This window comes from Callithrix jacchus, chromosome 6 (genome assembly GCF_049354715.1).
Source record: "Callithrix jacchus isolate 240 chromosome 6, calJac240_pri, whole genome shotgun sequence".
Lineage (NCBI taxonomy): Eukaryota > Metazoa > Chordata > Mammalia > Primates > Cebidae > Callithrix > Callithrix jacchus.
This window is the reverse complement of record NC_133507.1, coordinates 112,981,226-112,996,826: the sequence shown is the minus strand read 5'-3', so window position 1 is coordinate 112,996,826 and position 15,601 is coordinate 112,981,226. Positions and strand designations below refer to the sequence as shown.

General features: G+C 35.1%; 1 protein-coding gene across 1 annotated transcript in view; it reads left to right on the top strand.

The window, feature by feature from the left end:
• Positions 1-15,601, top strand: part of TMEFF2 (transmembrane protein with EGF like and two follistatin like domains 2) — a 248,993-nt gene that overhangs the window by 124,766 nt on the left and 108,626 nt on the right. Inside the window, exon 5 of the mRNA XM_002749577.6 lies at positions 12,065-12,161. Within this exon, the coding sequence (XP_002749623.1) occupies positions 12,065-12,161 (97 nt within the window). The remainder of the gene's footprint in view (positions 1-12,064; positions 12,162-15,601) is intronic.

Below are 15,601 nucleotides of genomic sequence, written 5' to 3'. Positions count from 1 at the left end.
ATGCGAAAGTACTTTGGATGGGAATTAAGCTACTGGGACCTCCTTAACTGGCTGCTAGTGGAGCAGATTCCAAGATGGAGCATTGATACAGAGGTCTTCAGGGCTTCTTGGGGGTAGGCTATAAATTATGGATTTGAAACCAGAGTTTGAGGGGCAGTTGTAAGCTGGAAGAGGGAATCACAGCAGTCACCAACTCTACCACCTAGAGCCAATAGCAGAAGAGAAATTGTAGAGATCAAATAAGGTCTCTAGATATGAGTCAAATAGGGGGTCAAGGAAGGTATGTAGCTAGATCTAGCAAAAGAGTGAAACTAATTACAGATGATGAATTCTGTTTCTGCCACACTTTCTAATGTTTTGATTATCATTCTCAGCAAACTGACACAAGAACAGAAAACCAAACACCGCATGTTTTTACTCATAGGCGGGTGACCAGCAATGAGAATACTTGGGCACAGGGAAGGGAACAATACTCACTCGTGGGGTGGAAGGGAGGGGCACGGAGAGACAGCGGGGGCAGGGAAGGGAGGGATAACAACGGGGAGAAATGATGGGGGTTGAGGGGAAGGGAGAGATGGAGACAGCAAACCACCATGGCGTGTATGCACCTATGCAACAATCCTACAAGACGCAGGATGTGAACATGTACCCCAGAGCCCAAAGCGGGGGGAAAAAAACAGGGGTTGGGCCTTAAGTAACAAAACTAGGGTGGAAAATATTGCAGGCATTTCAAACAAATTATTGCTATAACTACCAATTTTATAAAATACATTGACCTCTTAATATTGGCTCATTTATTTTTGCTACTCTTTTATTTCCTTGGTCTATTTATATCAAATAAGACATATTTGAACAAGCCTGATCTTTTAAAATTTCATCTTTAAGTTTTACCTGGACTTGGAAGTTAGACCTAGATGGATAGTCTTTCAGGCTTACCGTAAAAACGAATACCCATAATAGGCAAGAACTAAAAGAAAACAATAAAGCCCTTATTTTATTTTTGTCTTCATCAATAAGAAAAGAGAGAAACTATCATTTTAGTGCTTTCTTTTATCCAGGGTCCAGTGCACTAAAACAAAGAGACTGGAGCTCTGAGCAATATCTGAAAATATCTACCAGCAATTTTTCTGTCTCTTACTTGCTCCTCCCTCAATCCTTTTCCTCCTCAATATAAGAAACCAAATTCATATGTTTCAATGAAAGACATTTTTAACAGGCTCCACAATATTTTTATCTGTTTTTGTTATGTTGTTTTGTGTTTCTTATTTTCCTGTTCATACAAAGATTTCTACTTCAGCATCATTATAAGGTCAAAAATTCACAGATGCTCAGCCATGACTTCCTTCAAAGAACCATTTTACTTGGAGTAAGAGAATGACTTTCCCTCACCTTTAACACTTTCCTAATGGTAATGCCTCAGAGTGGCAGAGCAATTTAGAGGGTGCAAAGCAAAGTCACACGTCCTCCTATTTAATCTGCACCACAGCCTGTGAGCTGAGCTGGGCAGCCATCTCATTTTACAGGTAAAACTTCTGAGCCTCAAGAAAGAATCTGGACAACCCAAATCTACTTCTTTTAGCATTAGGAGAATTTTGTGAGGATGTAAGTGCGTTTAGATTACTTAATGTCATTTTCAGTTTTAAGTGTCATGATCAGATTTTCATTTCAGTAACATACATGGGAGATATGTTTAAGAAAGGCAGATTTGTAAGTACAGAGATCAGCTAGTTAGAAGTTCACCTTAAAATTGAGGCAAAGTATGATAAAGATCTCAACTACAACAGTGGTGACAAACTAGGAAAATATTTAGGACATAAACCTGGAATACATTATTAACAGATTGTGAAGTCCCTCTACCAAAATGAGTATTTAGTAGGTTAAAGTTAACTCATTTAGCAATTAAATCTTTATTTGATTATTCAAATGAAACTTGCTCTATCACAAAATACCTTGAAGTTATCAAAACTAAATGCCATGTGCTAAAGACATACAGAAATGTAAGTTAATAAAGATACATTATTCATTAGAGGCTTACTGATTAGGAGAATTAAGTACAAAGTGTGCAAGCAACAAATTGATGTAAGAAAGGCTTAGGAAGACTTTGGTCTTCCTTTATTCATAGTAATTTTCCTGCAATATTTCACGTCTTCTTTTTTCTTGTCACATCACCTCAACTGATGACCTCCTTAAATGTAAATACGTGAGAGACAACGACTACAACTAGAGATCAACTTCTTCTTGCCCTGTCAATGGCACCACCTCTCTACATATGTACTCATATACTCTGCCATCTCTCTTTCTCCAGAAGAGAGTCCTGCTTCCAAGACCAACCACTCCACCTGTGTCTAAACCCAATTCCTAGTTTGCCTCTGTAATTATCCCCTTTCCTTCCCGTCTAACTTTGTCCCTCTGTGCTCTATGATTCCTCTTAGCATACAATGATATCTCAACACTACTATTCCATAAAATCTCTCTCAACCCTACATTCTTATCCAAGTAATGCAGCATTCTCTGTTCCTCTCAATAGAAAATCTGTACAAAAATAGTGGCTCCATTTACAGTTCCCACTTAGTAACCTCCCAGGCTTTCCTCAAACTCCTCTAACTGGAATTTGCCCTACAGTAGCCCAAGCAAATGTTTATAATTTACCAATAAAAATAAATTTCTCATCTTTCAGGAATTAAATAAGGAAAAAATTAAAAACCATTTATATGAATATGCATAAAATGATTCAAATAAATTATCCTGGGAATAACAAAGTTATATTTAATTATAATACCATATTGTTGAGATGACATATTTTCATGAAGTCTGGCATAGTAGCCTGCTCTAAAGGAATTTTGCTGTGCATGATATCAGACTGTCTGCCTTCCTTCCTTCCTTTTTTTCTTCCTTCCTGACTTCATTAATCTCTCTCTTCTTTTTAAAATAAACTGAGTATCTTCAGTTGTAACTCAGACAGGTTTAAATGATAATAGAATTGTGCCTCAACGTAGTAGCTTTGTATTAATCTCTTAAATTATTTTTCTTTAATATGCAAAAGATAAATTATATGTGATTTCTAAAAAAGGTTTGTCAAGCTCTAGCAAACTAGCTTAATTATGAAAAATTAAATTTTCCATAATGATCTCTTCTTCTGAAGTCTTTAATATGAAATTACATTTGTTTAATCATAATCTTGGTTCTTGGGCTTTTCAAGTGGACTTTAGAATTGTAAACCATTATTTTTTAGTGTAATTTCAGGCTTCCTTTCATTTTTGCCATTAAAATCAATTTAAAATTAAAAAGGATTAGTGGTGATGTATTTTTTAATCAAAAAGATACAAAGATAATGGATTTCCTTCCTACAATCTGAACACATGTTATTGCATTATGGCATTGATACATATACAGTATTAATTTGTTTTAGTTTTATAGATAACAAACCAAAATGCTACTTCTTGGTTTTAATAATATAATGTAACAGTATAACTATTATTCATATGACTCATATATGGAAAAAGGAAAGTGTTTTCTTGCTCTTATTGTTCTTTAAAATCATATTAGCGTTTCTAGGGAAAATTTAGAAAATCTTTAAAAAATATGACTACAGCTCAAAAGCAACAGCTTAGAATTGTCTGGGCCTCTAGGAACTGTCAACAGCTTCCATCATTTAAATACAACTTACTCACATGTGGGGGAAGCATATGGAGGGAGAACTCACACAAGATGCAAAATAGGCAAGTTGTACAAATTAAAGAACAGAATGGAGAGGTTTTATTTAAAATTTTTTTATTTTCTAAATCAAATATGTCATTTATTGGAATGTAAGCTCACAGTTCAGATTTTTGGTGATAATGAGATAGTAATTTTTATAATTTATTTTTAAAAATTTCTGTTCATAACTTGCTAGCCATTTTAGCACAACAGATATATTAAATGCTATCACTCATTTCTTTATGAGTTTTTTTTTAAAGTTAAAAAAAATTAAGTCTATCAAGAACTACTTGGTTATCCTACCTATTTAAGAAAAAACACTGACCACTAGACTGATATCGACTCTAAACCAGGAGAAAAAAAATGCATTCTATAGTTTGAAATAATCAGATTAATATCTGCATAAAATGTGTGTAAAAGTTCTTTTCTCAGCTTGAGTGTAGAAGCAGTATTTTTGTGTCATATTTAAAATCTAGAAATCTCATTTTTTTGTTAACATAACCTGATAGTTTCGGGGACCGCCTACTTTATTTCACACTTGATGTATGTGAATGCTTCTACATATACACATTTATACTATTTTTGGTGTTATGCTATGCTTAATTTGAGTGGGCCATCTTACATGTTGGTGAGACAGATGTACTAGAGCTACATGGAAGAGAGAATCGGAACCATGCATAAACTAGGAAAGGTACTGTTACATTGGAAGAAAATCAAAATATAATAGAAGAAACATACCTTAACTATTATCAAATATGTACTGGCAAAGAAAGAAAATAAAAAATTTGAAGGCAGACTTGGAGGAAATTAAAAGGAGATCTTGATTTGTATAGATAAGTAAAGCAACCAAAATCTGAACTGTGGGAAATGATGTAAAAATATTTGTTTTTTTAGAATTTCTCAAGAACACTAATCCATATTTTATTAGTCAGCTTTCCCTAGGGTAAGCTACAATTACAGATGACCTGAAAATCTCAGAGGCTTGCAAAATTGATGGCATTATTTCTTGCTTTGATAACTGACGTCAACTGTGGCTGTGCTCCGTGTATCTTTTCCTTCTGGAACTGGTTGAAGGAACAGCCACATTTTGGAATGTGTTTTTTTTGAACATAAGGAAAGACCAAGAAAGTAGAAATTCACATGATAGCTTTTTAGTAGCTTCTATTAAGAACTCTCTCAATTCCCCTCATATTTCAATGGCAAAAGCATGTCAGAAAACCAATGGTGGTATCAGAGAACTGCAAGTCATACAGCTACAGCAAGAAACAGTAAATCCTTTGATCAGAAAGGGAGAAAAGATAACGGGGGAAAATGATGCAGTCTACTCTGCATCATATGCCAAAAGTGTTTTTCACGGAGAATGTGGTACTATAGATGAGTCTTTAAAAGTTAAGGAAATACAGAATAGAAGTCAAATCATTTAGCAGTGATTGGCAGGGGTCTTCATTAGTATAGAAAATTCTAGCTTTTTGCCTTGGAAATTGACACAAAAGAGTAGAATGGCTGTATAAAGTAAAAGTAATTTTTAAAAAAGGACATGAGTTTTATCACATAGGTAGAAATAAAATATATGGCAATAAGAATGCAAAGACTGGAACATGATAATTAGAAATATATTGTCATAAAGTTAGTACATTTTTCATGAAGTAACAGATTAGAATAATTTAAGGATGTATATTATAACTCTTAAAGCAACCACCATAATAATAACAAAGAAACACTACCTCCCTGCCAAACATTTATTAGAGATAAAGTAAAATATATATGTAAGAATACTTTTTACATACAAAAAAAGAATTGGTAACAGAGCAATACAAGAAGGTTGGTCAAATATGAATCAAACACCAAGTAGTCAACTTAAAACTAAAGACATCAATAATAGAAGTAAAAGGACTAAACACCTTGATTAAATGCAGACTAGATTTTTTTTAAAGTTAGACCAAATTGTATGTTGTTTACAAGAAACACACTTTAAACATAAGGAAACAAAGAGATTGGAGGTAAAATGATGGAAACAATAACCCAAAAAATGCTGGCAAGGCATATGAATATCAAAATAAGGTAGACTTCAAGCTAAATAGTGCTAGCAGATATTTTGATGGGGCATTTCATAATGACAAAAGAATCACATATTCCAAAAGACGTAAGACTACTAAAAGTTTATGCACCAAATATCAGAACTCCCAAGTACGAGACAAAAAGTGACAAAACAAGACACACATTTACTGTCATTAATATAGATTGTAACACTATTTTCTAAATAATAAAACAAATAAAAATCAGTATAGTTAGGGATGATTTAAACAACACTCACCATCAATGTAAGCTAACTAACATTAATAGAAAATCACTCCACACTAAAGCAACCTACAGCTTCTAACGTGCACATGGAAAACTCAAGAAGACAGACCATATCCTGGGCCATAAAATAAGGTACAATGCATTTCCAAGTATTTAAATTAAACAATGTATTCTCCAACAATGATATATTAAATCATTACATTTATTAAAGATTAATAAAAGTAATGTAATTCATGAGTTTGAGAAGAAATCATATGAAATGCCCCATCAAAATATCTGCTAGCACTATTCAGCTTGAAGTAATTCATGAGTCTGAGAAGAAATCTCAAAGGATATTACAATATATGTTTTGAACAGAAATGCATAAAAACACAACACATCGATATTTGTGGTATGCAGCTAAAGTAATCTTTAGAAGGCAATTTATACATTTTAACTCTCATCTGAGAAAATAAAAAAGGCATAAAGTCAGGTATTTCTACTTCCATCTTAAGAAATTAGAAAAATAATAAATTAAGTCCTATGCATGTAGCACAAGGATATAGTAAAAATAAGAACAGAAATCAATATAATAGAAACATGAAATAGCCTTGTATAAAGAAATCAAATTTGTAATTGGACAACTTTAAAAAAAAAACACTCCAGGACTACATGTTTTACTAGTGAGTTATAACATATGAAGAAAAACTAATACTAATCTGACACAAACTCTCATAAAATAGCAGATGTGGGAACACTTTTCAGCTCATTTTATGAAGGGCAGGCATGGAAAACACAAGAAAAGAAAATTACAGTCATTCTATCTCATGAAAATAGATACAAAAATGCTCAACCAAAATATTAGCAAATGAAATCCAGCAATATATTAAAAAGCTAATATACCAAGATCAAGTTTGACTTTTCTCAGGAATGCAAGGTTAGCACTGTCAACAGAACAGACGGAAAACTATTGCAACACATATATCTGACAACAGATTTGTACCCAAAAGATATTTCACATTCCTGCAGGTGGAGAATTTAAAAACCAACAACAACAATCATTTTTGCCTTAAGATTCAGTAATCCTGCTGCTAGTTATTTATGCAAGAGAAATAAAAACATACATGGACAAAAAGTATTTTATAAGAATTTGTATAGCAGCTTTATTCATAAATACCCAATTAGAATTTTCAGTCAATAACTGGAAACAACCCAGATACCCTTCAATGGAAAAATGGATAAATAAGCTGCAGTGTATCATTCAATGGAATACTAAGCAATAAAAGGATACAAACTATTGATATGTGCAACTATTTGAATTAATTTCAAAAGCTATCATTTTGAGTGAAAGAAACTTGACACAAAAATTACATATTGAATTATTCCACTGATGTGATGTTCTAGAATAGTTAAAACTAATCTGTGTTGATAAATATCTGCCCATATATAGACAGGACAGAGTGGGACAATGCCCAGGAAAGGGAACCAGGGAACTTTTTGGGAGTTCCATGTGTCTCGATATGCACTCCTCAACACTAATTAAAGGCTACTGAGTTAGTTCATTTGCATTGCTCTAAAGGAATACCTAAGGTTGGATAATTTATAAGGAAAAAAAGTTTATTTTTTGGTTCATGATTCTGCAGGCTGTATGAGAAGCATGGTGCCAGTATCTGCTTCCAGTGAGGTCTCAGGGAGTTTTTACTCGTGGCAAAATGCAGAGTGCGAGCAGGCATGTCATGTGGCAAGATGGGGAGCAAGAGAGAGAACGGAGAGGTTCCAGACTCTTAAACTAACAAACCCCATCAGACACTTAAACAAGCAGATCTCATGTGAACTGAGTGAGAGCTTGCTCATCACCAAGGTTATGGCCCTAAGCCATTCATAAGGGATCCATCCCCATGACACAAACACTTCCTACCAACCCATACCTCTGACACTGAGGATTACATCTCAACATGAGATTTGTAGAAGACAAACATCCAAACCATATCAGGTACCCTTAAGTTCTGTGTGTGGTGGTTCCCTCAGTATCCCCAGGGGATTGGGTCCAGGACCTGCCCTCCCTGCAGGATACCAAAATCTGTGGACACTCAGGTCCCTGATGACATAAAGTGGTATAATGTTTGCATATAACCTACGCACATCCTTGCCTATAATTTAAATCATCTCTTGATTACTTGGAATACATAATACAACAAAAATGCTGTATAAAAAATTGATATACTATTTTTAAAATATTTTTTATTTCTGCATTGTTATTTTTTTCTGAATATTTTGATTCAAGATTGGCTGCATTTGTGAATGGGGAACCAGCAAATGGAAGGATGACTTTATTTCTGAATGTCAATTTTAATTGAATTTTTAAGGAAATCCATTACAATGCTTATCTATGTGTTCAAATATTATAGTTTACTGTTTTCAGAAATGATATAACAGGTTAAGAATATTATAGGAGTCATAAGAAGCACAATGGTGAGAACTGGACTCGGCAGGCACATCATCATGTAGGACCAGCAAGAAGAACAGGGTGGTGATGGAATTCAATCTCCAGAAGAAATCACCAGGGCAGAGAGATTTGAGAGAGAAGTAACTCAATCATTTCTTATGATCCCTCCAATTCCAAACCTCCCTAAAACAATTAAATACATTGTAATGGCAGGGAAGAATATTAGGGATAATATGCTTTCAGTAGCTCTACTTCCTTTGCCCCTTAAATTTCTCTCAATCACTTGCCAAAACCTAAGTTTCTTTAAAATAATGGGAAATAATTATCTTCACAACTCAAAATAAAAAGCTTAAAATGCAAATGCATGGTTAGGATAATACTTTAAGATAAATGAATTTTATTCCTAAACAGTGTATGAATGCAAATTAAGCACTGATCTTTCCCATTACTGGTAATGTAGAAAGAAGATAAAGAAGTAACAGTTCAATTTAACACACATTTACTGAGAGTGTAACATGGACTAAATACGTGGTTTTCAAACTTTTGTGACTGTGACCTTTAGTAAGAATTGCAATTTATATTTCAGCCCTGCATGTAAGTACATATGTATAACTAAAGCAGTGTTATAAAATAAAACATGTACTTGCTAAGCAAGATGCAGTCTGGTATTTACTAGACAAGTTAGTTTGTCTCATGCTTGCAGAAATGCAAGTCATGATTCATTAATTTCGCTACCCACTAAAAGGTTGTGAATTGTGGTTTGAAAAACACAGTGCTATTCTTTCTATTCAAAATGTGGTCTGTGGACCAACACCAGCAACATCTGGGGACTTGTAAGAAATGCAGAACCTGAGACCATACCTCACACCTAATGAATCAGAATCTGCATTTTAACTAAACCTCCGGGGCTTCCTGTGCCCTTTAAAGCTTCAGAAGCCCTGTTCTAGACAATGCCTGAGTAGGATTCTCTGAACAGATGAACGCTTCTTGGTATTGTTGAGGGCAGAGATTCTTCCTCAGAGATAGTCTGGTTTCAGAATAGGCATACTCAAGACCCAAACTAAGCCTAATTCAGTACCTCCAAGGATATCTCATGGCATTTTTATTTAAAACAACAACAATAAATTAACAAACAAAATCCAATAAGGCCTCTGAACCAGACCCTATTTAAGAATCACTGTATACAAAGTTAAGTGAAAGTTGCGCACTGAGGTTAGTTGTTTGTTTACTATTATACAAAGGTGCAAGCCTATGCTTCCAGTAATATGGAAAGGTTTTATTTTATTTTTCTTTGTGGATGACTTCATAGAAAGGCACTTCATTCACACAATACTTATCGATGGGGGATTGCTACTGCTTCTTTTGAATTTACTTCTCCTTATCAGAGAATTTCCAAACATGTTCATTTTACCATGTAACGTGACTTCTGGTAGAAATATTATTATTAGTCCTGCTGAGATAGCAAAATTTATCCCTGGATGACCTCCAGTCGATCCCTTACCAAAGATCTCAACTGCTGAAGAAAATGGGGCTGCCTCTAAGTGGCTATCACTGTTCATTAAGGTCCTTGCCATTGTGTTCCTATCTTTCCTGAGTAATGGGAAGTTTTAGTCTGGAAGTTGCTAATCTTGCTAACACTAAAAGGCTTTCTCCCATTAGCAGCTTCTGTGTTGCATTAATAATAAGAAAGTAATAAAGAGACCGACCTCAGCTGTTCAGTCTCCCCTGAGAGGAGGCCCAGCTTCCCTCTTATCCCCATGGTCCACTCTAATGGTCTTGCCTATATTAAAGTAATAGAGTGGATAATAAGATAAGTGCTGTCTATTTTATCAGAGTCTAAAATTTCTTCTTTTTCAGGAGGATACTTTTTTTTAGGACATCCAAATTGAAAACTATACTATCGATACTTTTGCAATTGAAATTGACCTGTTTCATTCATACTCTTTTAAAATATAGACTATCAAGCATGGGGAAAAAATGTTTTAGAAAAAATAAATCCCTTTACCTTTTTTGGAAGAGTTATAAAATGGAGAACTCTCCTAAATGTGTCTTTTTGTCCTTTTTTGAATAAATCAAATTACTCATCTGCACAGCAGTAAACTAAAGAAAAATAAAGATCTTTGATTTTATAAATATTAAAAACTCGTTAGTAAACAAAGAATAAATGATGAGAAAACACCATATTAAAACAAAATAAGATTGGATTCAACAAATTCAAGGTGCATGATAATAAATTGGTAAAAATGTTCATAAAGACAGGAAAAAATGATGGGCTTAATTGCTTATGTTTCTTTTTTCTTTTCTGTTGAAAATATGTTACAGTTTGCAGAAGTGCACTTCCTGAAGATTCCCTTGATTTAAACATCTGTTTTTAAGTGTATGATCTGTGTATGGAATTATATTATCTATGCAGTAGTTAGTTGGTTCCAATTTTTCATTGTATAATGAAGCTACTTTTTGTTTCAACTTTGTTTAACTGGGTAAACAGGTAATTCACCTTGAAAGTGTTGCTCATTTCTAGCACTCAAAATACTAGAAACTTTTTCTCGGCCGGGCACGGTGGCTCAAGCCTGTAATCCCAGCACTTTGGGAGGCCGAGGTGGGTGGATCACGCGGTCAACAGATCGAGACCATCCTGGTCAACATGGTGAAACCCCGTCTCTACTAAAAATACAAAAAATTTGCTGGGCACGGTGGCGCATGCCTGTAATCCCAGCGACTCAGGAGGCTGAGGCAGGAGAATTGCCTGAACCCAGGAGGCGGAGGTTGCGGTGAGCCAAGATCGTGCCATTGCACTCCAGCCTGGGTAACAAGAGCGAAACTCCATCTCAAAAAAAAATAAATAAAAACTTTTTCTCAATGTACACTGTTGTATCCTGATTTTAAAAGCCTACCTTTAGGTGACATCTTGCCTATTTTTGTACTTGTAATTTAGAAGGAAAAAAGGATGATGATGACAGTAATCATCATCATCATCAGTGACTCAATGTATTTTTTTAAATAAAATGTGTTTATACCCCTCTAAAAAGGAATCACTGTGATTAGCTCTATGCAATATTTATGTGAGATTCAATAAATGGCAGTAAAAAACAACTAAAAGCTATCTTCTAAAAACTTATAATCAATATATTTTTTCTTGTAAGCACTTAACAGTTTGAGAGAAAAATGTGAGCATCACTAATAAATCAGGGATGCTCATCTAAATTTTTTAAAATTATACATGAAAACTTTTTTGAATGAAAAAGTCCAAAATTTGGAAATAAAAAATGCTAAATATTTTTCAGTAAAATAAACAGTAGATCTTTTCCCCAGAGAGGTGACAGATTGAATCCCTTTTAACTAAATAACTTGTATATCATCTACTTATTGGCTAAAATTTTGATAAATCCAGTAAACCCACGTTTGCTTTATTTTGCATGCAAAATGCAAACATGTTCACTGCATATCAGTGGGAGACATATTATTGTTAGAGTTGTCCGTGAGATGGAGGAAGAAGAGAGTGGCATATTATGACATTCTTATGAAGCTCCAATAGCAGACAGGTCCATTGCGAAAGTAGCAGCTTTAATAAAGAATTGTCCTAGAGTTGTAGATATAATGCACACTTATCTGAATTCCTTTTACTCTTTTTCTGTTCTACAGTCCATGAAGGCTCTGGAGAAACTAGTCAAAAGGAGACATCCACCTGTGATATTTGCCAGTTTGGTGCAGAATGTGATGAAGATGCCGAGGATGTCTGGTAATATGCTGTTTTTATTCTTTTAGACAAAATAATGACAGTGATTAATTTCTTTTTATTGCCATCAACCATTCTGAAACAGAATACATTGTCTGCATTTTTATTTTCTTATTCAGTTCCCAAGTGAAAAAAAAATGAGGGCTATAATAACAGCAAGGAATTTCTGGAACTGGATTAAGAAGTGGGCCAGCCATGCAGCTATCCATGGCATTACTTGTAACATACACTAAAATATCATTGAAGCCCCCTAAAACTGTCAGTGTTAGGATATGGGGGCAGGGAGTCTTATGTACTAGAATATCTTTCAAGAAGTATCATCAAGGCTAGGTACGACGGCTCAAGACTGTACTCCCAGCAAGCCTGTATGCCAGCATTTTGGGAAGCCAAGACAAGAGGATCACTTGAGGCCAAGAGTTTGAGACAAGCCTGGGCACAAAGGAAGACCCACATCTCTACCAAAAAAATCTAAATTAGCTGGATATGGTCACACTAGCCTGTAGTTCCAGCTACTCAGGAGGCTGAGATGGGAGCATCACTTGAGCACAGGAAGTTGAGGCTACAGTGAGCTGTGATGATGCCATTGTGTTCCAGCCTGGGCCACAGAGTGAGACCCTATCTCATTTTAAAAGGCATCATCAGAAAGCAATAGATGATCAGACTTAGTCTGTTTGGGTTTCTATAAAAATACCATAAACTGGGTGGCTTATAAACAAAAGAAATATGTTTCTCATCATTCTGAAGGCTGAGAAGTTCAAGATCAAGGCAGATTTAGTGTCTGATAAAAGCTAACTTTCTCTTAAAGTAGGCTTCTTCTCACTGAGGCTTCACATGGCAAAAGGGCAAGGAAGGTCTCTGGAGACTGTTTTAATAAGGTCACTAATCCCATTCATGAAGGCTCCAGCCCCATAACCTAATCACCTCCCAAAGGTCCTACCTCCCAGTACTATCATCTTGGGGGTTAAGATTTCAGCATATGAATCTGGGGAGGGGGACACCAATATTCAGATCATTCCAGTCGCTAATCTGACTTCTAAGATGATGGAGTAGCTACTCTTATAAAGATATGTTCGTCAAATAATGAATAGTACTTATTATTTTGAATGGGTGCCAACATTTTAGCCTTCTACTGTATTGGTTCCACCCTAAGCACATGAAGAGTGAATAATAGACTTCTGAGGGAGTTCTTTGTGTCATGATAGTGAAAAGAAGCAGCCTCTTTTTCATTCCTCTCCTCTTTTCTTCTGCTCCTCGCCCTCCTCCTCTTCCACTTCTTCCTCTTCTTCTTTTCCTCCTCTTCCTTTTCCTCCCTGTCTTCCTCCTTCTCCTCTTTTTCTTCTCCTTTGTTGTCATCTTATTATTATTATTTCCCTCTTTTTCTTTTTTACATATACCTCACCCCTCTCAGGAAAACATCTGGGTGCTCTTTATTTTCTTCAGTATGCAGACTGTGCTTGCCTACATCAGTTAACCATCATTTTAATCAAACTTTTGTGAGTAGAAGGGAAAATTCATCTAAGGAAAATGAAGAAAATAAAAATTAAGACAAGATTATCTAACAATAGAAAAACGGTCTGCACTTAAAATGTTTTTTTAAGTGAAAATTCTATCTGAACAAATGGTGGTTCTTAGGGTAAACTACGTACTTACAGATAAACACTGTCTTTGAATAGCCAAGTGAAATAAACATTTATTAGTAAAAGCAGACATCAGTAGAGTTTTCATACCTGTCAAATACCTATGGCCAATGGGCAGCTGGGAGCCAAGTGAGAGAGTCTATACACTGGTTTGACCATCTTGAGGTAAACAAATGTGTGTTTTTGTAAAGCATCCTAGGCATCTTAATGGTTGATGAATATGTGGTTTCCAAAACTGAGAGATTTCCAGAAATACTTTGGGGATTTTTTAAAAACATACCAGTTATTTAGTTCATACCCGAAATTAATGAATCAGAATTTCAGAGAAGAAGGACTTAAAATTTTACTTTTCTGTAACTCCCAGGATGATTATGGAAATACTATTCTAAAATAAATGACTAATTCAAAGAATCTTTCTCCTTCCTAAACGCTTTAGGGCTCTTCTGCAGTCATAAGATTAAGACACACAAATAGGAAATATATCCTTAAAATATTTTCTTTCTAACGTTTGTTGGTGACTGCATCTGTAGTTCAGCATCATTTTTAAGCTATTAATTATCTTGTCAATTATTTCACTTTAAAACAATTGACATGAGTCTCTATCTTTTTTGAAGAATTTTAATTTTTCTAGTTCCTTATCTTTTTGATGAACATTCTTTAAGTGCTATTGCTCTACTTTCCAAGTACAGATATTTAAGACATGAGCTTTTAAGAGCAGCTAAAAATTATACATTGCTTACAGTGGGCTTTATCCATTTGTATACTTTATTTCTCAGTTATCTTCAAAACAGCCAGAGGAGGTAGATTCCATTATTATTTTACTTTACAAAGAGGAAACTGAGTTTTAAATTATTAAAGTGGCAGGATCAAGATGAAGATAGTAGGTGAAAATAACTAAAGCTTGTTAGCATAACAATTCAACCAAAATGCAATTGAAACAATATGTCATTGCTGTCATGTCTAGACAATGAGATGGCCAGATTGAAGGCAGCATATTTGCAGTGACTCTCTAAGACCTGCAAGGTTAGAGCTGGTCTAGGCAGATGTGTGCAGCTGGAAGTGGGAAAACATCTAAGCGAGCAAGGTTAATCCTAGTATTCTTGCAAAAGTTCAGATCCATGGTATGGAGGCAGTATGAAGAGATGGGCAAGTCTAGTGGCACAAGAAAGGCCTAGCAATTGTCTATAGGGCCCAGCCTGGCAACTGTAATTCAGAAAATAAATTCAGTTACAAATGGGACAATAAGAGGACAAGGCAGAACTTTAGTCATGGAGAAATTGGTGTCAATCAGAAAAGCTCATCAAGAACTGAAACAGGAAAGCCTGAATAGATATTGGAATGGCATACAAAACCAAGCCTTGGTTACAAGTGGCTCAGAGAAACGTACCCTACATCTGAGAAATAAATTACAAGGTCAGAATGAAACTGGCAGCAAAGCTAACTGAATGCTAAATCAGTTAGCTCTTGGCTAGGATATCTTGTAATGCCCCCAGCATAGGGACAAGCTTAGCTCCAAAATGCAGAATAAGCCTGAACCTCCAGATGGGGGCTAAGTGGCCACGGCTGTGAAGATTAGAGGGCTGTAGGGGCAGGGAGCCAAGAAGATCATTAGACTTCCAAGGCAAGGATGATAGTTGCTAGCTTTTAAATAAAATGTATTTGAAATGTTCAATGTAAGCAATAAGGAATTGTGCCGAAATAAGTGCATTGATTTTCATTTACATACTTTGTATGTTAACATATCTATGTTAAAATCTTGTATTTAGTTATGGCCATGAAGGGCAGATTGGAAACAGCTGAAGGACA